Genomic DNA, 26,586 nt, shown 5'->3' on the forward strand with positions numbered 1-26,586 from the left:
TGGAAAAGGATGAACCACACAAATATAACTAAAAGAACAAAGGAAATTTGATGAGGAATTGGATATTTACAACTCCAAAGCACCTTCCCACAATGTTCCAATTACAAAGAGGAAAATATAACTGCAGCAGAGAAGCCTGGCAAATGCCACCTTCATCAGATGACCAATGACCACTGTTGATAACAGCTCATCAGCAGAGAACATGGGCTACTTGATAGATGTGGCACAAAGGGCACATCACTCCTGTGACACTCCTGCCCAACGGCATGAACTGGATCTAACCATAGGACCTACCACACACCCAAACTGAGGGCAGTCTACAGAACTGCTGGTGGCAAGTCTTGGAGTATCAAAGTGACAAAAGTCACAGGAAGACTGAGGAGCTCTTCTAGCCCACAGGAGACTATTGATACCTAACAACTCGGTGCAACTAGAGACTCTGGCTGAGACCCCAACCCCTAGGTGGAAAGAGGACTAAGGTAACCAGCAAAATATGAATGGAGCTTGGTATCTGGAGAGTTACATTTCAATGGTAACTTCCTGTTTTGGTGGCTATATTGTGGTCTTTTATGAAATAATGTCATTGTTTATAGGAAATGCACATTGAACAATTTGGTCAATCATTTACCCTAAAATAGCTCAGGAAGAATCATTCTCACTATTGTACTTGCAACTATTCTGCAAGTGTGTACAGGAGGATGTTCCTTCTCCCTAGGCATCAAGGAGTGCGCTACAGAGGGATATTTGGTTGGAAGTCAGCTGATCAGGCTCGGGATCCAGCTGCAGGCTGATGTTTAATTTTGTGATCTGGGACGTGCAGTACATGGGGGGAAACATGGAATTTGAAACCACTGCTGCTGTGTTCCACTTCTTGCCAAGCAGGCTGAACAACTGTCTTACAAACACTCTGAGTTTCTCTTCCCTAAAGCAGGAGGATCACTACCTACCTCAGAGCTGTATTGTGAGGTTGTCTTTTGTTAATTCCTTCAACAAATAATTAAGCATATATTAAGCCTTCCAGTGACAATTCAAGGTTCTGAGAATATGATGTGGAACAGTCGTTCCTGGATGGAACTTTTACTCTGGTGAGGGTGAAGAAGGAAATAAAAACAAAATATACACGTAGTCATGGTGCTGAGTGACAGGGACGTACATAAAGAAACACAATGAAATGGCCCACTACATACCTGGGCTACATGGCGGAGCCTGTTACTCCTAGGCTACAAATATGTCAGGAACGTCACTTCACTGAATGCTTCAGCAACCTTAACATGTGGTTAAGTATTTGTGTATCCAGACTTAGAAAAGATATAGCAAAAATACTAGGCAACAGAAATTTTTCAGCTTCATCTTTAAAAAAATATTCTTCTTTTTTTTTTTTCGGTAATATTGGGGATTGTCCCCAGGAGTGCTCTTCCACTGAGCTATATCCTCAATCTCATTTATTTTTGAGACAGGGTCACCCTAAATTGCCCAGGCTGATCTTGAACTTGCGATCCTCCTGCCTCAGGCTCCAGAGACACTGGGAGTATAGGCATGTGCCATGGTACCCAGCTCCATAATGACCTTACGGAACCACCATCACATATGGGATCCACACATCCAGACGGAACATGTGGGGCTCATGACTGTATGATGAAATTTCAGAAAACAAGAATTGTGAAGAAAGTAAGGGATTAAGACCTCAGAAGAAGATGGGGGTGGGAGGGCAGACAAGAGATTCAGGACAGCTTGGAAAGAAAGAAGAGGAAACAAAATCATGCAGAAAAAAAACCAGAAAGCACATATCACAACAGTCAAGATTGAAAGCACAAAGACAAAAGCACTGGGCCCCCGGACCCCGCGCTTGGCACAGCCATGTGCATGACAGTCTCAGTCACTCGCCGGGGGAAGACCCAGGAGCCCGTCGGTGAGGAAAGCCCCAGCGCCGCTTCCACAAAACCATGTTTCACAAAGTGACTCTCAAAGGGTTCCAACGAAAGTATGGGTGAAGAGAAGCCAGCAAGCAAAACAGAGCAGGGGTGGCAGGTGTCAGGCGAGCAGGAATGAGCGCCAGTTCAGAGGAGGCCGAGAGCACACAGAGTCCTCAGGCACGGCACACAGACGCTGGGAGCACCTGCACACGAGGTCGCTGGCACTCACACCACAGAGAGGGGTCACTGGGCAGAGTGGACCCCCATCAGGGAGAGCCATCGTGCACCCCTTAGAGACCAGAGCAGATCAAGTAAGTAAGGATATCAGACTTGCCCAACTGGATCAGCAAGGCACAGCCAACACACATTGAAAATGAGGAGCGGGCCTTCTTCTTAAATGTCCTTGGAGTAGTCACCAAAAAACATGCACCAGGAAACCTTGATAAATTCTGAGGTGAGGCTCATACTGATTAAGAACTGATTACAATGCCATGACTTTACAAAGTAATAACAGAATCAGACAAACAAAAACACACAGAAGGTTCTTGAAAAAACTATCCTTTAAACAATATTTTGGACAGAGATAAAACACAAACTAGAATTGCAGAATGTCTAACAAATATCAGACACGAGACTGTTTAATTCTAGAACATGGGGCAGAGTTAAAGCAGTGACCACAGGAAAACTGACGGCCTTTAAGATTTATATTAATAATAATAAGTTACCTAAAAATTTCATAGTGCATTATAGTTTTACATGCTAGTGGGTTCACTGGCACACTCAGAGATGTAGGCAACATAGCTTATTTCCCTTCAACCTTCCCTACTTCTGTTGTCCCTCCCCTCTGACCCCCTCCCCTACTTTACCTGTTCTTCTACTTAGTTACATGACTAAACTATGCTATGTGTGTGTGTGAAGAGATCACAATGCATTCCAGTTTCATATAAAACTATAATGTAACAATAAATAAATAAACACCTAATTCTATAGGTGAGTGAAAAATACCCAGGAAGTCCAAATAAAACAGAAATGAGAAACTAATAAAAACTAATAAAAAAGAGAAGCAACAATTATTGAAGTAGAAAAGAGAAAGGGGCAGAATTGATAAATAAAGTAATCATCTATTGGCCAGCTTGATCAAGGAAAAGGAAGGAAGCAAAATCACATGAAAAAAGAATGGGGAAATGCGCACAGGTGAGAGTCAGTGGTGGATGCTTGTTTCTCAAGTGAGTTGGATGCGCACTTTCTGAAATTATGCAAAAATAGGCACCGCAGATGTTGTTCAATGGGTGGAGACTTTCAGTTTTGCAAGCGAAAATTTCCAGAGATCTGTCACACAACAACATGTACACAGTTAACACCACTGAACTGTACCCCGAGATGTGGTTAAGATGTCAAGTTCATGTTAGGTGGTTTTAAAAAACCTAAGTAAGAAAGACAAGAATATAACACTGAGGAAGACTCCCAATAGCAGGTGTTAAACTATACTAGAAAGTATAACAGCTGCACCCAGGTGGATCAGTGGAAAGGAATCAAAGCTTTCCTTAAGCATAAGAAAAGTGAGACTTAAGAACAAGAATCATATGATCATCTCATCTAAATAGATGCAGAAAAAGCAAAATACAGCACACTTTGACAAAATACAGCATACTTTCATCGTTAAAAAACACTAGAAAAACTAAGGATAGTAGGAGCATACCTCAACACTGTAAAAGCTAGCTATGCTGAACCCAAAGCCAGCAACATGCTAAATGGAGAAAAATTGCAAACATTCCCTCTAAAAACTGGAACAATGCAAGGATGTCCTCTTTTACCACTTCTATTCAACATCAACCTTGAAAGTCTAGCCAGATCAATTGGACAGAAGAAAGAAATTAAAGGGATACAAATAGGTAAAGAAGAACTCAAAACTATCACTATTTGCTCATGACATGATTCTATATCTAGAAGATAAAAAAATAGAAATTCCACCAGAAAACTTCTAGAACTAATAAATGAATTCAGCTAAGTAGCAGGATATAAGTCAACACCCATAAATCAAATGCCTTCCTATATATCAGCGATGAATCCACTGAAAGAGAAACTAGGAAAACTACCCCATTCACAATAGCCTCAAAAAAAATAAAATAAAATACTTGGTAATCAATCCAACAAAAGAGGTGGAAGACCTCTACAATGAAAATTACAGAACATTAAAGAAAAAAATTGGAGGAAACCTCAGAAGATGGAAAGATCTCCCATGCTCCTGGATAGGAAGAATTAATATTGTCAAAATGGCCATTCTACCAAAAGCACTATACATATTTAATGCAAATCCTATTAAAATCCCAATGACATACTTCATAGAAATAGAAGGAGCAGTCATGAAATTTATGTGGATAAATAAAAGACCCAGAATAGTAAAGCAATCCTTAGCAAGAAAAGTGAAGCAGGATGTATCACAATATCAGACCTTAAACTATACTACAGAGCTATAATAACAAAAATGACATGTATTGGCACCAAAACAGACTGGTAGACCAATGGTACAGAACAGAGGACACAGAGACAAACCCACATAAATATGGCTATCCCATACTAGACAAGGGTGCCAAGAAAAGATATCCTATTCAACAAGTGTGCTGGCCAAACAGGTAATCCATATGTAATAAGATGAAATTAAACCTCTTTCACCTTGCACAAAAATCAACTCAAAGTGGATCTAAGACTTAGGCACTAGAACAGAGACACTGCACCTCATAGAAGAAAAAAATAGGCCCAAATCTTCACCATGTCAGCCTAGTATCTGACTTCCTTAACAAGACTCCTAAAATGCAAGAAGTCAAGTCAAGAATCAATAAATGGGATGGACTCAAATTAAAAAGCTTCTTCTCAGCAAAAGAAACATTCAATAATGTAAAAAGAGAGCCTACAGGTTGGGAGAAAATCTTTACCACATGCACCTCTGATAAAGAATTATTTTCTAGGATCTATAAAGAACTCAAAAAACTTAACACCAAAAACACAAATAACTCAATCAATAAATGGGCTAAGGAACTGAACAGACACTTCACAGAAGAAGAAATACAATCGATCAACAAATATATGAAAAAGCATCCAACATCTCTAGCAATTAGATAAATGCAAATCAAAACTACCCTAAAATTTTATCTCACCCCTGTCAGAATGGCAATCATCAAGAATATAGGCAACAATAAATGTTGGCGAGGATGTGGTGAAGGTACGCTCATTCACTGTTGGTGGGACTGCAAATTGGTGCAGTCACTCTGAAAAGCAGTATGGAGATTCCTCAGAAAACTTGGAATGGAATCACCATTTGACCCAGTTATCCTGATCCTTGGTTTATACCCAAAGGATTTAAAATCAGCATACTATAATGATACAGCCATGTCAATGTTTATAGCAGCTCAATTCACAATAGCTAAACTATGGAACCAACCCTAGGTGTCCCTCAATAGATAAATGGATAAAGAAAATGTGGTATGTATGTATGTATGTATGTATATATATATATATATATATATATATATATATATACACACTCAATGGAATATTAATTATTTAAAGAAGAATGAAATTATGACATTTGCCAATAAATGGATGGAGTTGAAGAATATCATGCTAAGCGAAATAAGCCAATCCCCCCCAAAACCAAAGGCCAACTGTTTTCTCTAATATGCGGGTGCTAATTCACAATAAAGTGGGGTGGAGGGGCACTAGAGAAGAATAGTGTTACCCTAGATTAGATAGAAGGAAGTAATGGGAGGAAAGGGGAGGGGATGTGGGGATAGGAAAGGCAATAGAACAAAACAGACATTATTACTGTGTGTATATATGTGACTGCATGACCAGTGTGATTCTGTAACATGTACACTCAGAAAAAGGAGAAATTATATCCCATCTATGCATGATATATCAAAGTGCATAAATGCATTCTGCTGTCATGTGTAACTAATTAAACACCCAAGAAAGAAAGAAGAAAGAAAGAAAGAAAGAAAGAAAGAAAGAAAGAAAGAAAGAAAGAAAGAAAGAAAAGGGGAACTTCTCATGCGTGGAGAAAGCCAGATTATAGATTATGGCTTGGGAACAACTAAGATTTCTGGAAAAAGAAAGGGTGGCCCCATCACTCACATTATAATAAATTCCAGATAAATAAAAAGATTTCGATGTTAAATAATTGAGGTCCCAAAACACTCGGAACAAACATGGCAGAATTAAAAAAAAATAATAATCCAATAGGGAAGGTCTTTCTAAATATGATTATAACAAACCAGAAGATATTTTTTAAGAGATTGCTCAATTTGAAATAAATGTCCTACAGTGTGACTTACTTGTGTAAGGGATGACATATTTACAAGGAAATTAATTGCAACAATGTTCACCACAGCAGAAGATCAGAAACAACTTGAAAGCCCATCCACCACACAGGGTAAATAAATGGCAACACATCTCCCGCAGCAGCCTGGTGGATCGAGATGGAGTGAGAGCCACTGATGTCCACCATACATCACCCAGTGAAACAAAAACCACGTGGCAAAGCGCTCGCACACCCCTCTTGAGGAAAGCGGCCTGAGATGGCATCTGGAGACAGCCAGAGCTGGGGAGGCTGGGATGGGAAAGGCGTTTCTCACCAGGCACCCTCCTGCACCCCCTAAACTTTGAAGTATATTTGTGCACATTTTATCCTTTCAAAATAAATACTTAGTTCATAGGCTTTCAGAGAGCACCTTGCAGGTAGGATGATTCACTGTATTCCGGTTCTTTTCCTGGGGCGGGCAACTTGGGCATCTCAGGGCTAGACCATGAAAGGTCTTCATTCCACCACTTACTTGCTGGACATGGTGAAATGACCTTTCTAATTTTGGAGCTCCCCCTCTGAAGCAAGGGTAGTACCCCCACCTCCTGGATATGAGGACATGACAGGTCCCTGTCGTGAAGGATGCTCAGTCTAGCTAGTTGTGGCACTGGCTGGTGACAGTCTGGGTGCTGAGATGTTTCTTGGCTTTGTGGCACTTTGGACAGGCACAGAGCATGCTATTTTTACCTGGTTCTCATCAGCCCTTTCCTTACCAGGACTGGTAACGTGGAGAATTCAGACTTTTCCTTAGTGTTTTGTGAACATTTGAAAATGCCCTCAAGTCGGCCCTTTTCTCAGCACGTGAGCTGCTGTGTGGGCAAGTGTTCTGCCTTCACCTCTCCTCTCTTACCAGATGGCCTGCCCTGGTCAGTGAGCAGAAGGTACTAGCAACACCCCAGCTCCCACATGGGGAGAGCTGTTCCAACCTGAAATGTCCTGGGTCTCAATAAGTCCCACCCTCCCCCAGGGACAGGCACCCCTCCATAATGGAGAAGTCTCCTACAGAATGTGGCACACAGCTGCAAGAAGGGGAATGAGCAGAGGCTCACAGGTGGCCCCCTAATCTGGCACAGAGGCACTTTGGGGGTGAGTGAATGGGGGGTGGCAGGTGGAAGGCAGATGGGCAGATGGAGGGGGTGGATGTGTGGTGGTGAAGGTAAGAGAAAGTAGAAGGCTAGTTTTGAAGAAACTGCTAATTACTGGGGATCCCTGGGAAGATCCAGAAGTCCCTCCCAGACCCCCTCCTCATCGTCTGAGAGGATGGCGATATTTGCTCATCTGTCTTCTTCATCAGAGGCTGAGCAGCACGTGGACACTGGCTACCAAGCCAGCAATCACTGTCCCAGCTCCCTGGATGGACAGGCCCTCTTCCTGAGCAGCACTGGTCCTCATGTGTCTGCCACCCACCCCACCAGGCTGAGCAGGAGCCGCAGCACCAGGCCCTTCCTGAGCCACCTGGGAGGCTTGCAGGGCACCTCTTCCACCTGCCCCACGAGCCCCAGCTCCCAGGGAGACAGACATAGAAAAGGACAGATGGGGCCCATGCAAAGGCATCCCTGGGCACTGAGGGGTGAGATGGGGTGCTAAATGCAGCGGAGGCTCCTGCGTGGAAGAGGCCTGAGAGGAAGGCCAGGGTTATTTCAGATGGAAAGAGCTGTGGGGCCATGGGCACTGAACTCCACTGGGCGTATGACCTGGCCACTCTCATCCTTTGGGCTTCAGTACTCTCCAGGGACCTGGCTCAGAAAGACTTGGCCCCGGCTCGAGGATCAGACCCCGCGTGGTCCCACTCCTCTGTCCTCCAGGCCCTGGCGTAGCCGGCTTCACTGTCGGTGGCTGTCTCTTCTTCCCAGCCTCTTCAGCACCTCATGGGGGCTCAATGTCCATCCACTGGTAGCAGTCTCAGCAGCCAAGGTTCCCTCCTCCTGTGTGCTCAAGGCTGAATTCCAGCCCAAGGCAAGGATGCCATCCTTCCAGGTGACGTCCATGGTCCTGTGCTGATGTGCCCACATGCACTCAGATGGTTCCCTCTTGCTGCTGATTGATGGCTTCATCTTCCCCTGGAGACCCTGAGGCAGAGCTGCTCGCCCCTCCTCCTGACAGCCCTATTGTTCCGAGGACCAGCTGGTGCGGTGCACAAGTTCTGTGAGGTTTTGCAGGCCGGTGGACAGTGTGGCCCCCAAGGTGGTTGTATTGATCCATACCTGTGCTGGCAAGGAGAGGCCGGCCTGCCTGAGGCCACTCTGTGTTTGCTGTGATGTGAAGCAGCCAATAGGAGAAGAACCTGTCCTACCCCAGGCATGGGCACAGGTTGAGCCAGGTGCAGCCTCACCAGTGGTCCTGAGCTCTGAGGCTAGGGGCCTCTCACTGTCCCCTGGTGTGTTTGAGTACAGACTGACAAGGAGAACCATTCATTGGTTCTTCCTCAGGAACACAGTGGCCTGGCTCCAGAGTCCTCCTCTGTCCCCTGCTCTCCTTCGCTCTCCTCTCCTTCCTCTTTGCCTCACTGTCTTTCATTTCAAGATGCTGTCTAGGACCCTACTAAGTTGTGACGGTTTCTGTACCTGTGGAGTGCTTCTGAAGACAGGCCTGGGTCTACGTGCCCGTTTGCAGCCCTCACTTATTCTAAACGAGAGCCCAGCAGAACAAGCACTGCTGTGTCTTTCCTGAGAGAGACCAGTGGGAGGCAGCCGACATTTTGTACCCCTCCCCCACATGACTGAGCCACACATGGACCTCAGGAAGTGGTACTCAGCCCAAGCTGGTCAGCCTCCCAGACTCGCCCAAACCACCCAGTCAGCCCCTGGGTCCCAGAGTACTGACGAGCACTTGGGCCCAGGAGCAGACGTTTGGAGAGGGAGGTGGCGCTGGATACACCCAGAGAGCGCTGCTGCTGTCATCTGGGAAGGAAGCAAGGGGGCAGTGGGAAGGCCAGTGGCAGGGAGACTTGTGTGCACTGACCATCCTCCCTGCTGGCTGGGTGGGGCTGGGTCCTCACTGGCCCTGCTGCCTGAGATGCCACTGCCTCGAGCAGCCCTTCTGCAGGAACCTCCCGCTAGACACAGACCAAACCCCTCACGACACATCCCTCCTACACAGTTTGATGAAAGACACATTTCAGGAGCAGGCGCAGCATGGACGTGTTTCCCCGCAGAGCCACAGGAGGCCCACACTCAGGCAGCACCAGACCCAGGCTCCTGCACAGAGCTGGCCAAATGCAGAAGTCACGAGGAGGAAAAGTGCCATTTGTCCTGGGGGCTCCACAGCCTCCGGGGGTCTGCTCCAGGGAGACCCGCAGGAGCTCACAGGCACCATGCCACACCCCAAGCACAGCACAAGCTCCTTCCAGTCAAGGTGACAGGAGAGCTGGGTGCCAGCCCTGCCCCCATCTCTGCTCCAAAACAACTGCACAAGGTCTAGGCACACACACACCAGGATGTGTGCAGATGGTGCGGACCAACCCAGTCCCCAGCACTCGCCACAATGTAAGTGTCTCCTGGGCAGGGATTGTGTTTAATCTGTTCTTGGGTCCCCAGGCCTGAGACAGTGCTTGGTGTCCAGTAGCTGGGCAGTAGATATTTATTCAACAAACAGATGACACCATCAATACAAGAACCAATCCATCAACCCTTGGCACCCCCATCTACGTCTTAATAGACCAAAGGAAACAGTGATGGTAACGTCCAAGACTCATGCCAGTTCAGGCCCAAAGGGTGCTCCCTGAGAAAAGGCAGAGGAGCGCCCTCACCGAGTGTCAGGTGGCCACCCAGCTTCCTAGACGGCCACTGTCCCCACTCCCACAGTCCTGCCTCCACATCACAGCTCAGGTTCTGGGAGCACAGGTGGGCTTACTCAGTGGTTATTTGGAGAATGTGTACTAAAAATGCCCTCTCTATAATGTAGCGAGAACCTGATTTGTATTCATTGAATGTCTGTGAATGACAGCTCAAGCAAGCATCGATGTATCTAAGAAGACATAAAGAGCTATAAAGAGAAAAGTGTTATCAGTTCAAGAAGGAAGTAGCGGGTGGCACAGCAATGGGACACTCCAATCAGTGTGGCAAGCAGCTTAGCCCCATTAGTCACCATGACCCGGTATCTATGGAAACGTCTGGAAGATGGTCCTCTGAAAGACAGGCAGAGAGGCACACTGGCTTTTGCAAGGGGCACAGACAGGCCCAGAGCTACTTCCTTCCCACTGGGAGAACAGCCCATGGACACGTGTGTGCACCATGCACAAACACACTCCATTTCCAGAACATTCAAGGACTGAGACAGGAGGTATCTTGGAAGCTCCTGCCCAGTGCCTGGACTCAGAGTCCTGTTGTGAGCCTGGCCCTGCCTTTGGCTGGCTAAGCCCCAAGTCCTGCCTTGCTGTCAATGACGTGGTAGAAGATGCACACTGGGTCCTGAATTTGCCCCCTAGAATTTTAGTTTCCTTATTTCTACAACCAAGAAAAAGAATTATAATCCCAGAGCCCATACACAGTGTGACTTCTCACTACTAGGGCAAGGAAGTATTTCCTCCTCTTTTGTGTTCAGTATTTACAAATGAGATGTGGAGAACTGGACCCCCTAGCCCAAGCCACAACTCACCATGGGGTAGTAGAGCCTGGGATGAAACCCAGGTGGCTTGCCCAACAGCACCAGGCCTGTCTGTGCCCTGCAGCTGTCGCTACCACCTCATGGTAAAAGTGGGAATCCACACTGAGGCAGTAACCCCCAGATACTAAATAAAGCTCTGTGTACAAACCTGGGTCTAGTGGTCTAAAACGTTTACAGTGGTAAATACTTTCAAACAATCTAAAATTTCAACATCAGGACAGGTGTTGAATTATCTTGTATCCATTTGATGAAACCAGTTCAGCCTTTACCTATGTGTGTAAGACGTGTATATAATACAGATGATGTTTATATTTTGTTAAGCATAAAAAAGGATATGGAAGTATAATCGTGACACGGTCATTTCCATGAACCAAGTTATAATTGGAGGATTGCAAGATAACTCAGAACTGCACGAAGATGAAACAGAGGTGGTTTGGGATAGGAAAGGGCTGGCTGTCCTCTGCTGAATTCCTCTGGTTGCTTCTCACTTTTTGCTGTGAGAACATATTACTTCCATAAAGTGACCCCGGGGGAAGGTCTCAATTCAGGTGTGAGAGGCTCTGAACCTAGACGGTTCTTCTGCAGCTGTGAGCCCCAGGTGAGATGAACTTGGGTCTGCTCAGCCTCAACTCCTCCTTCATGGGAGGGAGACAAGAGCATGCAGAGTCATTAGGGCCCAAAGTCACTACCCAGCCCTTGCCCCTGGCCCAGCAGGTATGACCATATTTACAAAATGGCTGTTTAAAAATAGCAACCTTTTTCTTTAATTGACCTCCTGAACCTGCTCTAAGGGAAGGAATAAAGCTGGCTGGGCGAAAGACGTGTGGAACTTCTGAGCTAAAGACCAGCATGCCAGGGAACAAGGGCCTGGCGGGGGCAGGCGGCCCACGTGGTGGGCCCTTGAGGTGCTTCAGTCTAGTCCATCCTTGCAGGAGCCCCTGGAAGTCTGCCTAGGGTAGCCCAATCAGGAGTGTGGGAGGTGCAGGGACCACGGCAGCCCAAGAGCCTGGATACTAGCTACGTCGTGCAGGGGACAGGGAAGGTACAGGGTGGCTGAACTGAGGCCGGGGTGAAGACCCTGCACCACTGGTATGCCCCTGGTGGGCTGAAGGTCCAGTCGGGAGGAAGGGAGGCAGACAAAACTCCCTTCTGCCCCTCTCACCACTACTGGCTCGCTGTGGCCTGAGTCCTCTAGCTGGCCTTCCCTGATGGTAAACACTGGAGAGCACAGCCTGCTCCTTCCCCATCCCCAAGATCAGAGGGACCTCCATGATGCCATCCTGATCCCTTCATCCCAAAGAGATTCCTCCCTCCCCAGAGGGCCTGTGCAGCGGAAGTGGGCCCTCCTCCGCGGTGCTGCAGTGACTGGTGCTAGACGGGTTCCTTCCCAGGCTGTGAGCTCCCTGAGAGAATAACAGACGGAAAGGGACAGAGAGTTGACCACGCTCAGTCAGGGGATTAGCCATGTGGCCAGGAAGGGGTCGGTGTTTGTGATGCATTCCCTTCCCCGGCAGAGTCAGGAGCTGGCCGTCACCACTCCACAGAGTGCGCCAGAGCTCAGGGCAGAAGGAGCTGCCAGGATGCCTGACCAGCTCAGCAGAATGCGGCAAAGAGGAGCCAGGTCTGCAGGACCTTGAATCCAGTCACCCTCCAGGGCTGTGTGGCTTCTTCCTCTGTTCCCAAGGGTCTGCACTGAGTCACAGGTGAGGGTGCTTGTTTCCTCCCTCCGTGATCGTGCACAAATACACAAACACATGATGCAAAAAGAGAATCAAGGAGAAAGTTCTGCTAACAAATGTTGAATCCCCACATGGCTGTCTTTGGGAAGCAGTGGCAGCAGCCCAGCCAAGACTCCTGCAGGCTCACCATGATCTGGCATGTGCAGGTGGCCATGGCCCCCAGGATAATAAGACAGTTTGGGCCCCTAAGTGGAGAATGCGGCGGGGGGGAGAGATGCCAAAGCCTGGTGGCCATGGCAAGACCTCTGCCCTCCTGGGGCTCAGGAGGGTAGGTCTCTCAACCCGGTTCCCATCCTCTATGATCTGAAGACGTCCAGGGCATGCGCAATAACACCTCAGGACTGACCCCACCCTGGCCTTCCCTCTCCATCACCTGCACTGCCCTGCAGAGGACACCTGGAGTTCTGTGCTAGAAACAGGATGACAAAGTGACCTGAGAAACCCAAGTTCCCAGAGTGTCACATCATAGCCAGCAATCACGTATTCGTCTCACAAATAAACATGTTCATGCCTTAGAACTAGAAGGCAGGTATAGTCAGAAAATCAAACAAAACTCGTGTAACAAAAAGATGTTCACTGGAAATAGCCAAATATGTCAGGAGTTAAATAATCCATGGTACCTGGAACAGGGAAACTCTGTGCTCTGATCATGGAGGCTGATTCACACTGCGGAGGCCAGCCTGGACCTTTGCAGGACTCCCCTGGAGACCAAAAGTGCAGGGCCAAGTCACCTGCAGCAGGGACGCTGCTGACAAAGCCTACCGAGCACGGTCTTCTGGGTGTCTGCAGTATCTTTTAGAAGCTGTGCATCTCCAGGGAAAAGTACTCAAACTTACACGTGGGTGAACATGTGGCATGTACACACAACAGCCCCCCGAACCCATCAGCCTGCCCGTGCTGGGACCGTAGGCATGTGGCAGTGCCCAGCTCGTTACTGCATAGTTCTAAAGAGTATCTCAGTACCCTCAAGGGACAGGGCACAGGGAGCACCAAGAGACCTTTATCATTGTCAACTACTGTGCTTCATCCGACAGTCTTGCAGCGCTCTGTGTGCAGGTGCTGGATGGGGCTTCTCCCTGGGAGGGTGGCTTGTCACAAGGTTCCTATTTGTAAATATGGTAAGGACCCTCCATGGCTACCTCAGGGGTAAATGGTGCTTCTCAAGCAAAATGCCTGGGGCAGGAGCGTCCTGTCCTCCCAGCTTCCTCCCTCTTCTCAGAATCCCCTACTGCTTAGCACTCACCTTAGGCCATGCAGAGAATAGCCACCTTCACTAGCATCCCCTGCAGACTGAAGAGGTACCCCCCAGCAGCAGCTCTGGTGGCATCTCCTAGGTCTCTGCCATCAGGTACCCTGACGGTCAGCCACACTAGCTGGCAGATACTTATCTGAGACAGAGGGTAAGGAGGCCACCTGCTTCCCGCCTCCCTATCCCAAGTCACTTTGCTCTTGGCTCTTGGCCCTGTTCTGCCCATGACCAGGCATTCCCTTACTTCCCCATGAATGTCCTGCTTACCTGCCAGGTGGAACCTCCTCTGGAGCTAGGTTACATAGGGCTGCTCACTGAGACCTTTCCCAGTCCCTGAACAGGAGGGTCCATGTGTCTGACCTCCCTGGCCAACCCAATAAAAGCAGTTCACTGTGCCCAAGGAATTGGGAGATAGGACATTTGGACCTGGACAAGTCTCTGGTGGGGAAGCCTGCAGAGGCCAAACTGTGACACACTCTGCAGAAAGGCCAAGTCTTGCTCCCACTTTAATGGGTCGGAGAGGAGGAAGGGAATCCATCCCAGTGGCCAGGAGGGCACCGCCCACCCAGCTGCCTGGGTTCTCCCTGTGAGGAGCAGGGCCAGCAGAGGAGTGGGGGGATGCCACAGAAAGGCCAGCTCTCTTCTCCAAGCCCTAGGCTGATGTTCAGGCATCTCCAGCATGCAGAGGGGCGGCTCCAGCTTATTAATGAATTGGCCAATACGGACCTTCTTAAAAGAACACACACTGACTTCCTGGGTGAGGAGGAGATGGAAGGAAGGTACGTATTTTAGCAGCTGACTGCAACGGATTCAAAATAGATTATCTAATGAAACAACAACTCCAGAGAACAGAGACTTTCCCTCCAAAGAAATACTCAGTCTGTCTCTGAGCAAGACACCTTTAAAGATTATTTAGAATTGTGTGACCAGGGCACAGGTTTTCAAGAATGAGCTCCACGGCATGAGTTTACAGGTGCAAAAGGAACAAACAGGCTATGTGTTAAGTAACCGTGGTCTCAAAGGACAGCTGAGTGAAAGTGTTTAGGAGACACACACTTCCACACACGGGTGTGGAAATCTGTCAAAGCTCATTCCAGGCAGAGGGAGGCCATCACACCCGGCTCTCGTCCCCCATCCCAACTCACTCCAAGTTCCAGAAATATCTGCAGAGCACACCTATCCAGATACAACAGCACCTCTCTAGTGATGGGCAGTCCAGGCCAGGTTGAAACCCGCCCACACATCCATGTCGGGACAGGAAGGCGCTCTTGCACATCAAGGCCAGCAGGACTCACTGGGGACGCCAAGCTCCTGAACAGAGGTGCCAGCGCTCTTTCCCCAGTTTCCTGAGGTGATCATCAGCACACACCAACCTCTGAGGAACCCCCGACCCTACACACCCAAGAACTTGCACAGTTTGAGAGAAGGAGCCTGTTCACCAGAAGTGACAGGCAGTGGTACTCACCCCACTGCAAGGGAGCCAGCTGCAGGTGCTCCAGGACCAGCTGGCTCAGAACACCCTCCACGCTTGCCTCCCCGCTGCGCGTCAGAGAAGGGTGAGTCCTGGTCAAGGAAAAGCCAACAGCTGCTGAGGTCCTGGGACTGAGAGAAGCTCTACAAGATTATAGTCGGATACTTGGACGAGAAACCTCCCACAGCTAATGTCCCCCTCTGCTCAGCCGGTGGTCTACCCAACCACTCCAGCGTCACTCTTAAGACAGGGAATAAGCAGAAAAACTTATTGGGCGCCCTCTTCCCTCACCCCTAAATCCGTTAAATGAAGTGACTATTATGTGAGGAAGAGAAATCCACTGGGGCGATTCTAATCTGACAACTACTCCTGCTGGGGAGAATAAAGAAGAATGGGAGGCCATTTTTCCTGAATGAAGTCTGCCCGCTGTGGTTGGCCATTCAACGCAGCCATGTTCTCCTGACGTGTACTGGCTTTCAGGATGGCTTCATGGCTGCTGCCTTCCACGTCTCGAGGCAATTACACAGATAATCACCAACCAGCTCACTTGAGCAAAATCATGGCTGAGGAAGTCAAGGCTCTCATCAAGTACCAGTGGGTGAAGAAACTGGACTGAAGAGAGACCCAGAAGTCGGCCAGGCGCTAACATTAAACACCAGTATGGCTCAGAGGCAGGAATACAAGCCTCTTTCCCTTTCTTAGGAAAATTAAAGCCACCATTTGTAAGTTGCAATCAAGCAGGAAAAATTTAGTTCCTGACATTCTCTAGTGATTGGAAAAGGGGAGGAGAAACCCATGTTCTTCTTCCAATGCCAGATTTATTCCTTCAACAATCATGTTTGGTGCTTCTGAGGTGAGGCAGGCCCCGATCCAGGGACAGAGGTATCAGGATGCAAACCCTGAAGTAGAGTCCCGTGCGCTAGTCTTAACTGCTAAGATAGCAATGAACAAACAGAAAATCAGATTTGCCAGAACTGGGGACAGCTGTGTGGGAACAAAGTGCGTGCAGGAACAGGTACAACAGGGCCAGGAGCCCTGGCAGAGAATGCGGCTCATGTTCCCAGTCTCAGGCCGACTGGATGGAGTGTCGCTTTGGAGGCATGGAGTGCAGAGTGAGCACGTCCCTCCCAGCACCCAGTCCAAGGGGCATCCACAGTCAGAGTGACGGCCGCCTCAGAGAGCTGGGCTAGCACCTCGGCAGAGGCTTCACCCAGGATGGCTGAGGCAGTGATTCAGGGGCCTCTGCCTACTCCTGGACTAGACGGGCTACTCTGGCCTTCTCCCCACTCTTCTAAATTACCACCTGCTCCCTCCAGACCCTCCACATGCTGTGCTTTCTCCTCTCTCTTCTCCTGCCTAGCCGTGTTCATTATTTAAGTCTCAGCTTGGACTCAGCTACCTACCTCTGGGAAACTTCCTTGGCTAAAAGACTTCTGTGGCCCCTGGCAAACTCATGCTACATGTGTTGTCTTCACCACCATCCTGGAGCTCAGTGAGGGCACAGACTTCATGCTGGCACCTAGAGCAGGGCCTGGCTCTGCAGCTGCTCAGCCAGCAGTGCTGGGTAGTCAGCGGATGCCAGCAAGCAGCCTCGCGAAGCAGTGTGGGGGCCGTGCCTGGCATAGTGGGCCCGAGCCCTGAGACCAGCATGCTTTGCTAATGTTTGTTGTTGTTGTTTTGAATTCTCGGGGCTGCTTTGCATGGGACCTTGTCTGCCCCAGCTCCAGGCACTGTTTCATTCCACACCCACCTGAACAACCACCTCTCCCCTCCTCTCTCACCACCTCAATGGAGGATCTGAGAGCCTAGCAGCTGTTTCTGAAATATCTGGATCAGCGAGAGTTATTGCAGCCCCTGCAAAGCTCTGCTGGTTCCCTCCCCTGGAGCTCAGCAGCTGAACGTCTCAGCCCAGCTGTGAATCCTGGTGCCGCTGCTACTGAGCTCTGGTCAACTGACCTCAGGCCATGGGTCTCGGTTTCAGCATCTGCGGCACGGGGACGAGAGCACCAGCCTCCCAGGGTGTCGCGAGGTGTGGGCGGAAGCAAGGCGCCCCAGGGCTAGCACTGCCTGCTCTACCCTCTGCCCCTGGCTCAGAGGTTCAGCTGCCCCATGCCGCCTTGGTCTCCACACTTTCACACACAGTTTATCAAAGAGCTCCTTCCAAAGACAGCTCTCTCCTATGAAGAACCCTCCTTTCTCCTCCATCTCATCACAGAGGGTGTGTGTGTTTGCTGTCCTCAGTGATATGAACCCCACAGTGCACTTCCGATTCTCTCATTTGGTCCTGAGGGAATCCTGAGCTGGGACTCCTTATTAGTTCAACAAGAGCACAGCAGATCCTCAGGGGTACTGAGCCAAGGCTGCAACCCGAGCACCAGGAGGACAGGCTGGTGAGGGCCCGCCACCGCCCTTGTGGCCTCCAGCATCTCTGCTTCTGGGTACGATGTATCCCTGGGGGAGAGACCCACACAGACACTCGCAGACCCATCACAGCAGCACTGAGCACAGCAGCCCAAAGGTGGAACAACCTGTGGTGCAGCCACAGATGCAGGGGTCAACCAGCGTGGACATTCATGCCACCCTACACTACCCAGCCCTCACGGAAGGGAAGCCTGGCAGGGGTCCGACACACACGGGCCTTGGCGGCAGTCTAAGTGAAACCAGCCAGTCGTGAAAGGACACACGCTGCGCGGTTCTGCTCTTGTGAAGGCCCCAGAGAGTCGAACGCAGAGAGAGCAGAATGCTGGCTGCCAGGCCTGGGAAAGGGTGCAGGGGCTGCCGAGCTGCTGAGCAGTGGCTTGGACACAGGTAAAGCGCAGTTTTTCGAAGATGCTGACTGAGGGAAGATGTTGGTACTTAGGGAAAGGGGCCATGGAAGCACGAGGAGCAGGAGCCAGGTGTGGAGGATTGGGACACCGCCCCAGGAAAGGGCATCTGAGCGGAGTGCTGGGCAGGGTGGAGCACCGTGGCAGAGGCCAGGTTCACCACCCCAACTGGTCCTTCTGGATGAGGGTGTGGAAGCACCCAGAACAGCAGAGAAGGGTGCCTGCTTCCCCCTCAGACAGAAGAGCACAGGAGACCTGTGGGCCTCAGGGGAGCAGGCTGTGTGCCCACCCCTGAGCCCAGGCCGCCCACAGGCCTCCCCCCTCCATCCAGCCTCCACCTTGAAGCGGCTTTCCCTGATCAAGCACGTGGCTGCCCCTGTCTCATTAATCTGCTACCAACGGCTCCATTTCTCTCCTCCATCAGGTGGGGGGGCACCCTGCTCAGGGTGCTGTGCCAGAGGCCATCAGTGAGCGACCCCCAGGTCCTTCTCAGGAGCGCCTCGGGCTTCCTAAGGGAGCAGGCTGGCAGGCTGAGTGGGAATGGGGCCAAAGCCCAGGTGAGCACCCCTCAGGCCTCTTCTCTCAACTTGAGGGTGGTGGAGGCAGAGGCTGTCTGTCTCGTGGGCTGCGTGCTCCTGTCCCCCTCATAGCCCAGCTCCTAGCCAGGGTGCTGGGGTCCTGCATGGTCGTCTGTGATGGGCTAACTGGCTCCCAAGTCGGGGAGCTGTGTGGGCTAGTGGTTAGAACGCCTGCTTTCACAGATGTGGGACCCAATAGATTTGTTTGCCAGTTGCAGCCCATGGGTGACATCACCCCTGTAAACAGCTAGGTTCCCCAGGAAGTGGCCACCCACTCAGCTTCCTGGAAATCTAATCTCCCTAAGAGGAGCTGCCTGGGATTCAGCACTTTTACTGGCTGGGAGGACCCCGACATGTATGAACAGGACACAGCACAATGCTCATTTTCCAGGAATAATGGAGGGAATTCTTTTTCTTCTTTTGAAGATCTGACTGAGGTGTTTTAACATCACTGTACCTTTATTAAGTCAGTCTCAGGGTGAGGATGTGAATGGATGTGAACCTGACCAGGAAAGAGTCAAGAACCTTTCTGACGGAGGGAGGGGCATGGCAGAGACAGGAGAAACCAGGGAGTGGCAGGTACTTGGGTAAGGGGTTCACCCACCCCAACTGGTCCTTCTGGAGGAGGTATAGGGCCAGGATGGGACCCGAGGACTGTGGGGTCTACGGCCTACGCTTCCCTGTGCACTTATTCACAGATCGGGTCAGGCCCCCTGCTGGACATGGGGATCAGCACTGACTCAGTGGCAGAGGCACACAGTGAGAGCCATATGCACCCAACTCTGTGCTGAGGGTTTCTCAGTCACCTACTGGGGATGCCCAAGGGACAGCGAAAGGGAGTCACTGTTCTCCTTGTTCTAGGAGGACAGCTGAGGGCAGTCTGGACCAGGGAAGGCCTGTTTCTGATGGACCATCCATGAGGAGACACTTACTCTTTCATAAAACAACAAAAAGACATCAAGACCCCTCCCTTAGCTACCACTCCCGAATCCCTGCCGGCAGAGCTGTGGTTGACCCTAACCTAGGCAGGGGCAGTGGCAGGATGTGCACAGTGCTAGCAGAACAAGTTCCAACCCACTGGTTCTGATCCAGGTACACAGCTACTGCCTCCTAGCCCAGACGACACACAGGTGTAGGATTCATCCTCTGGGCAGTGACCCATTCCCAAGGAAGGAAATCTTCCCAGGGCTTCTAAGTCTCAGACTCAAAGTCACTCCACTGGGTCCCAGAGAGCAGGAACGAGGAGGGGCACCTTGGGGGACATTCCTGAAAGGGGCAGGCTCCACGGCAAGGCTCTATCTGCACCCTCAACTGGGCAGGCAGCCATGGTGACAGGGTCCTGCCTGAAGACCTGGAAGCCAGAGTGCTCCTGGCTCCGCCCCAGTCCACCCACTGCAGCGTCCTGCCCCAAGTGCCTTTGGCTCCTCCATCCAAGCTGCTTCCCACAGCAGAGCACCTCCAGCAAGGGAAATGACCAGCTCAAGAACACACAGCTGCAGATTGGCCAAAACTCCAGACTGAAGAGCATCCTGGCAAAGGTGTGGCCATGTGGCACCTGCTTCCTATTTCACCATGGGAGGGTAGCGAGACAGCTCTCTATGAAGTCATCCAGGACATGTAGTAAGTGGGAAAGCAAGACTCAAACCAGAACATGCCCTTTGTATAAAAACATTAGGGTGAAAAAATAAGGCTGCATTGGCATTTACTTACAATGTCCAAAAACAAATCTGAAAGTTTATATCAGGAGCAAATAAAACTGGGCACTCTGGGAGGAGGGACAGAACAGGGCAGGTGGGCACGTGTACTTGTTGAAAAGAGTCCAGAACTGTATGCACCTGTAACAACACAAAAATACTTGAGAAAAAGAAAGAATAAAGGGTCCTTAACAGTGCCCAAGACAAGTGCTGAGTGAGCTGCAGGCCCAGGCCTGCAGATGCAGCTGAGCTCAGGAGGGGCCTCTCCCCAGCCGGAAAGGAGAGGAGGACTCAGGGTAACATCATCCACGTTTGAATTTAAAATGCACATTTTTATGTTTATTTCAGCCTTCCTTCCTGATTCTCTCCAGCATTTATTGTCACCTTTGTGAAATTAAGACTCCTGAGAGTGGAGTTTCTTATTAGAAACTCATGCCGGGCTCCCAAGGTGGAGAGAGGCTGTTTTTGCAGCACAGAGCAGAGCCTGCAAGAATTCAGGGACACGGGGCTCAGAGAAGATGAGCCAGAGAGGTAAGGTGGTGTGTGGGTAATTACAAAGTTGCCAAATGGTACTGGGCTTTGGAAAGCACTGCAGCAGCACATTTCTGTATTAATTTGCCTTCGGACCTGAGCCATAAAACCATACAGCTGAGCTAATAAAGCTAATTACCTGCATCTGCAACCTCCTCCCTTGCAGCCATATAAGCCACCAAAACAGCCTCACATCTGAACCTGTGCCCACGTACGGCCAAGCTGGCTGGCTGTCAGCCACGGCTACCGCCCATGACACAGTGTCGCCGTGGGGATGGTGGGCTACTGCTTCTTCAACACACAGACCCTGGCATGGGGGCAGGTGCTGAATAAATAATGACATGACCAGAGCAAAGCCTGTCACTACTGCTACTGTGGAGAACATTTCCAAGTGCCTGCCGGGAGAGGCCCAGTGGTGAGCGTCACCATGAATCCTACCAACCTAATACTAGTTCCATCTTGAGGCTCCAGAACATTCTGGGTATGAATAGGGACTGTTACGCCCACTTCAGAGACAGCTGTAGAACCTCGGGCCCATGGCTTGGATGCTAGCAGGTGGGGCCCAGGTTGAACCTAGCAGTGTGATAAGGAGCCCTCACACTGCACATTCTGTCGATTCTTCACTGCAAAAATGGCCCCCACATGACAGTGAGGACCCTGCTACCCACAGGCTGGGTCATGCCAGAGCCCTGCAGTTGCCAATGGCTTGGGCAGCATCCACGGCCTGCCTGGCCCTGTTCTTTCCAGAGCCAGGGAAGCCCGGTGGGAACTCTCCATGGTGCTGAAGAGGCCGACTCCTGCAAGGCTTCCTGGTCCCTGGGACATGACATCACATTTCCTCTCAGGGAGTTGCCTCTGAGAGTCTGCCTGTGCAGAGACCAGGACCCTGGCAGCAGCAGGACTGCAGCATCAGCTGTGGCATGTCTCCTGACCACACCCCTGCAAAGTGGCTGGGACCTGAGGCCTGCTGTGAGAGACCTCCAGCCCCAGCTGGCTTAGACCAGCTCATGTGCCCGGCTCTGGCAGCACAGTCTAATGCCCTCAGCCACAAGCACAGGTCCTGCTCACGGTACACCCGGCTCACCACATTCTGCCTCTGAGATGTGGCTGAGTGAGTTGGCTTCCACTATGGTTAGCCTGCTCTTCCTACTGGTCACGGACCCTCAGAGGTGGTGACTCTAAGGACCCGAGGCTGGGCTGCCTCAACTCAGTTTAACCTCCTGCCACACCCCAAGTCAGTGAGCAGCCCTGCCACCCCAACTGCCAGCTTTCACTTTCCGGTAGAAATGGCTACTTTCAAAGAACAAAAACCACAGAGCAACAAGGAAAAGAGCGCAGAGAACACCTGGTTCTAAGCCACAAAGCCCCCAGAACGGTGTCCCAGGCACCAGCACCATGCCTGGCATGCAGTGGAGGCTCAATAAACACCTGCTGCCTTCCACTGAGCAACCAGAGAGACTATCCCACCTGTGAGGATCTAGATTACTATTAGCCATTCATCATTATTTATCACATTTAATTAACTGGCCAATATTTGTGCAGAACCTTATTTTACACAGACATTCATGCATGCCATCTCAGTTCATCTAGAGAACCATGAATGCTCAATTAACAAATCTCTGAAAACCATATCCAGACACAAAGAAAATGCAGAGGGCAAGTAAAATCCCTCTCCTCTCCCACTGTTGGCTCAGGCAGCACTAGTGAAATATTTGGTCACGTACCATAAGCCCAGGCACGTTTGAAACCACTGTACAGATCCTCTATTTATGTGGCTTATACGTATTCTGAAAAAAAAAATGATCGATCAACCAACTTGCCAAAGTGAAGAGACTTATGAGGCTGGACCCACAGAGCTGAGGTGTGGCAGCCTCTCCCCTCCAAGGAGCAATAAGCACCATGCTCAGAACAGCTGGCATCACCGAGGGTCTACTGAACCAAATGGAAACTATGTCACACACACACACACACACACAAATGGACACTGAGGTCTTCCAGCTGGCTGCAAGGTGAGCAGGGCTCTCTGGCCAGCCTGCCCGCCCTTGGGCACCCCTCCCCTGGAAGACAGGCTGCGTCCCACATGCCAGCTCTGGAGCAAAGAACAACAGGAGCAAGGACTGAGCCCAGCCCTAACTTCAGCCCAAATAAATTAGCAAATTGTCATAAATAGAAATTACACTAATGGAAAGTCTGCTTTAAATGATTAATGAGCCTCTTTCTCAGGACTTTGTTTTCCGATTTGCAGCACAAACATTGGGACTGCTAAAGTCACTGCTCTGCCTCCATGACAGCACTGCCTCTGGCCGAGCTCCCTGATGTCCTAGGCCTAACTGGACAGGTCACCACGTAGCGGGACACACTGTCAGGAGAAGCCTGCACTACTCTGAGATGGAGCCAGGGCACAGTTCCACCACCCATTAGCTGGCTGATCTGAGCAAGCAAGGGAACCTCACCAGACCTGTTTTTTCCTCAATGGGATGTGCATTAAAAACTGCTGCATGCCGGGAGGAAGTGATATAGGCCAGATCATATTGTTACATTTGTGCACGCAGGAGCAGGTAACAATACCCATCAGTATGTGTAAATACAATGCAGCAATGAAAAATGTGGGAAAAGCTACATCAGAGAGTTATTGTAAAAATTAAGTGAATAACTCTAAGCAAACTCTTCAGATCAGTACCTGGCATCCACCCATACTGCCATATGGGTGGTAGCTGTTACGCTCTGTAATTTTATGATTATTCTATGAGATGCACATGTTCACAGTAATGATCATACCAAAACTACACAGAATTTGTTCACACTCAGCACACACACACACACACACACACACACACAATCACACAAACACAATGCACGTCAATTCATGCACACACACATACACACACATACACACACACCCCTAAACCAGTTTGTACACAAAACTTCCTTCCCCAACTTCCTGAGCCAGCCAGATCTGCCATCTATACTATGTGTCAACTCTGACTCCTTTCAAATTCTGAGGTGTGTGTGGTCACTATTTGGATTTGGGGGAGACAGCAATCAAATTTACATCCATCTAACTTCACTCCTCTGTGCCTTGAAGGGCAAATGGCCAGGGCGATTGGATTCCATTGCCAGTGAGGTACGTCGTTCCTCTAGATGCAGAGATTCCCTGCCACAGGAGATTAAAGGCCTCTGAAGCACGTTATTACAAACAGCTCTAAAAGCCAGACTCCCTGAAGGCAGATACAAAATGCAACCCTGCATTTCACTTAAGATGATCAAGGAATCAGCCATACTGATGACAGGAGCTGTTTGTATTAAAATTCATTTAGATAAAACTATTTCTCCAAGCATGACTATTAGAAAAAAGTAGTGTGCTGTGTTTTAAGAGTCTTGTTTAAAGAGACGGAATGTTTTTTCAGGAGATGAGAAGACAGTGCTCCATTAAGAAGCACCTTGGAGAAGAACCGAGAAGCCATTAGAGACACTGAAGGGGCAGCCCAGGGCAAGCAGTTCCACCCGCCTGTCTTACAAGGGAGGAGTGGTCGGGGGACAGCAACTTACCCTCACTGGGAAGAAAGCAGTCTTGGAAACTGAGAACAGGGCTCAACTGGAGCTATATCCAGGGGGATGTGCTGGTTGTGATCAACCAAATGCAGGACATGGTACCTAAAGTCCTTGAAGGGCTGTAAACTTCTGGCCAATGTCTCAGCCACTGGCGAATCCCTCCAGCTTATACAGAGTGGCTGATGTCTCTGAGGCCAAGCAGCAACACCCTCAGCCATGCACAGCCAGGAGGGGACCCCCTGTCTGGAGGGTGGCGGCTCAAGGATGTGAGACCCCCACACTCAGGACAACAGCTGCACTCTTCCTCATCCTTCCACTTTCCAAATCGTGGACGCTCACTTGGCCTCTGCATCCTGCAGACTCCCACTCTCCCAGTCTGGAGTACTGGTTCCCAGGATCCAAAGCCCAGTGTGCCCATGAACCGCCTGAACCTCAGCTTCACTCTAAAAGCAACCAGACTGGTCAAAAATGCTTCTCCAGACTCAGCAAGAGAAACAGACACAATCTGGGCACCTGGCAGAGAATGCCTAGATGGCCCAGGCCACAAGCCTCTGTGCAGGGCAGTCAAACTGCCCTAGCTCCTCCTCCTCAAACCTGCACAGGTGGTTCCCACAGGCCAGCAAGTCTCTTGCCAATCTCATAAAGGCTCTTCGAAGGGACATTTGTAACATGGCAAGGAAAACGAGGAGGCGAAATGACAGCAAGCTTGCGTAACGCTGTGACAGCCACGGACAGTCTACGCAGGGCCAGCTCTGGAAGAGGATCCAGGTTTCAATTCAGACTAATCCTTCTGGTTGCAAACTCCTTTCATAGACTGTCACAGCACTCAGCTCAGGGCAACTAAGCTGGTCACCTTCTGTGGGCTGCATCCTGGAAATTACAATGTCTCATTCACATAGGTTTTAAAACCTACATACCAGAGATCACAGTCAGCACTGGGGATGCTCCATTGTGACAGGACACAGCTGCTCACGGTGGTGTCCCCCCGTGCCAGCCTAATGTCTGACATACAAATGTCCCTAACAAATAGCTGTGGAGTGAATAGGAGCCCACCTGACCTCCAGGCAGCATAATCTCACAGGAGAGACAGACTTCAGGGGAAAACAAATCTCCATGCTTCTTAGGAGTGTAAAAGAGGGGCGGGGGGGCGGGGGAAGCACCGGGAGCCGCACGCTGCCAGAGCAAGACAGGAGGGAGGCTGGGGGCTGGATGGCTCCCTCCGGGGGCGCCCATCTTGGAGGAGCCTTGCCTGTGCCAAGTCACAGGGTAGAAGGAGGGCTTCCACAGGAAACTGGGGAATTTCCAGCTGTTGACCCCTTCAGGGTCAGGAACCATGTCTGTGCCTCTCAGGCTTGACCTCACTGAATTAGTCAACAGCACAAGGACACGGGGTCCTGGAATCCTGCCAGCTACCCGGGCTCCATAGTTTTGGATTTTCCAAAATCCCATCATTTAAAAGGGTTGGAGACGACCTGCTTTGCAGGTGGAGGGTTAACAAATGCCAGCACACACCTGGCAGGAGATCAAAAGAGCCAGTGGGACTGAGAACTGGTCCTCACAGCAACCCTCTGCAGCAGCTGTCACCATCCTGGCCAAACAGACATGGACACAGCACCCTTCTAGCCACATGGCCTCCATGTCAGGGTGCTAAAAGCAGCAGGGCCAGCCTCACCAGCTCAGGCTCCAGTCCTCACAGTTCTCTCCTAAAGTCAACTGTGGTGAGTCGGGACCACACTGAAGGCTACCATCCTCTGCTAAGAGTCCACAGACAGTTGGTACAGTAGGACTTTACAGGTTCAGCAAAAAAGATGTACTGCAGTGGTTAGAGGGTGGAGAGGAGGGGAACAGGGGAACACCCAGAAGCTGAAAGCAAGGACGTGTTTTATCCAGAAAGCACAGACATCAAGTAAGCCTGCCTGCCTGGACCAGAGGCTGCCTATACCAGGCAGAGCCCGACCTCTAGACAGCTACATAGACAGTCCAACCACGTCAGTTCTAACTGAGACTATTAGGTGCAAGGTTCCCTCCAGACATGGCCAGGCTACTTGGTGGCCTGGTAGAGGTGCAGGCAA

General features: G+C 50.1%; 1 protein-coding gene across 1 annotated transcript in view; it reads right to left on the reverse strand.

Annotated features, from left to right (window-relative positions):
• Trappc9 (trafficking protein particle complex subunit 9) overlaps positions 1 to 26,586 on the reverse strand; it is a 510,720-nt gene that overhangs the window by 88,727 nt on the left and 395,407 nt on the right. Inside the window, exon 21 of the mRNA XM_076835401.2 lies at positions 15,329 to 15,419. Within this exon, the coding sequence (XP_076691516.1) occupies positions 15,329 to 15,419 (91 nt within the window). The remainder of the gene's footprint in view (positions 1 to 15,328; positions 15,420 to 26,586) is intronic.

The sequence above is a fragment of the Callospermophilus lateralis genome, chromosome 16 (assembly GCF_048772815.1).
Source record: "Callospermophilus lateralis isolate mCalLat2 chromosome 16, mCalLat2.hap1, whole genome shotgun sequence".
NCBI lineage: Eukaryota > Metazoa > Chordata > Mammalia > Rodentia > Sciuridae > Callospermophilus > Callospermophilus lateralis.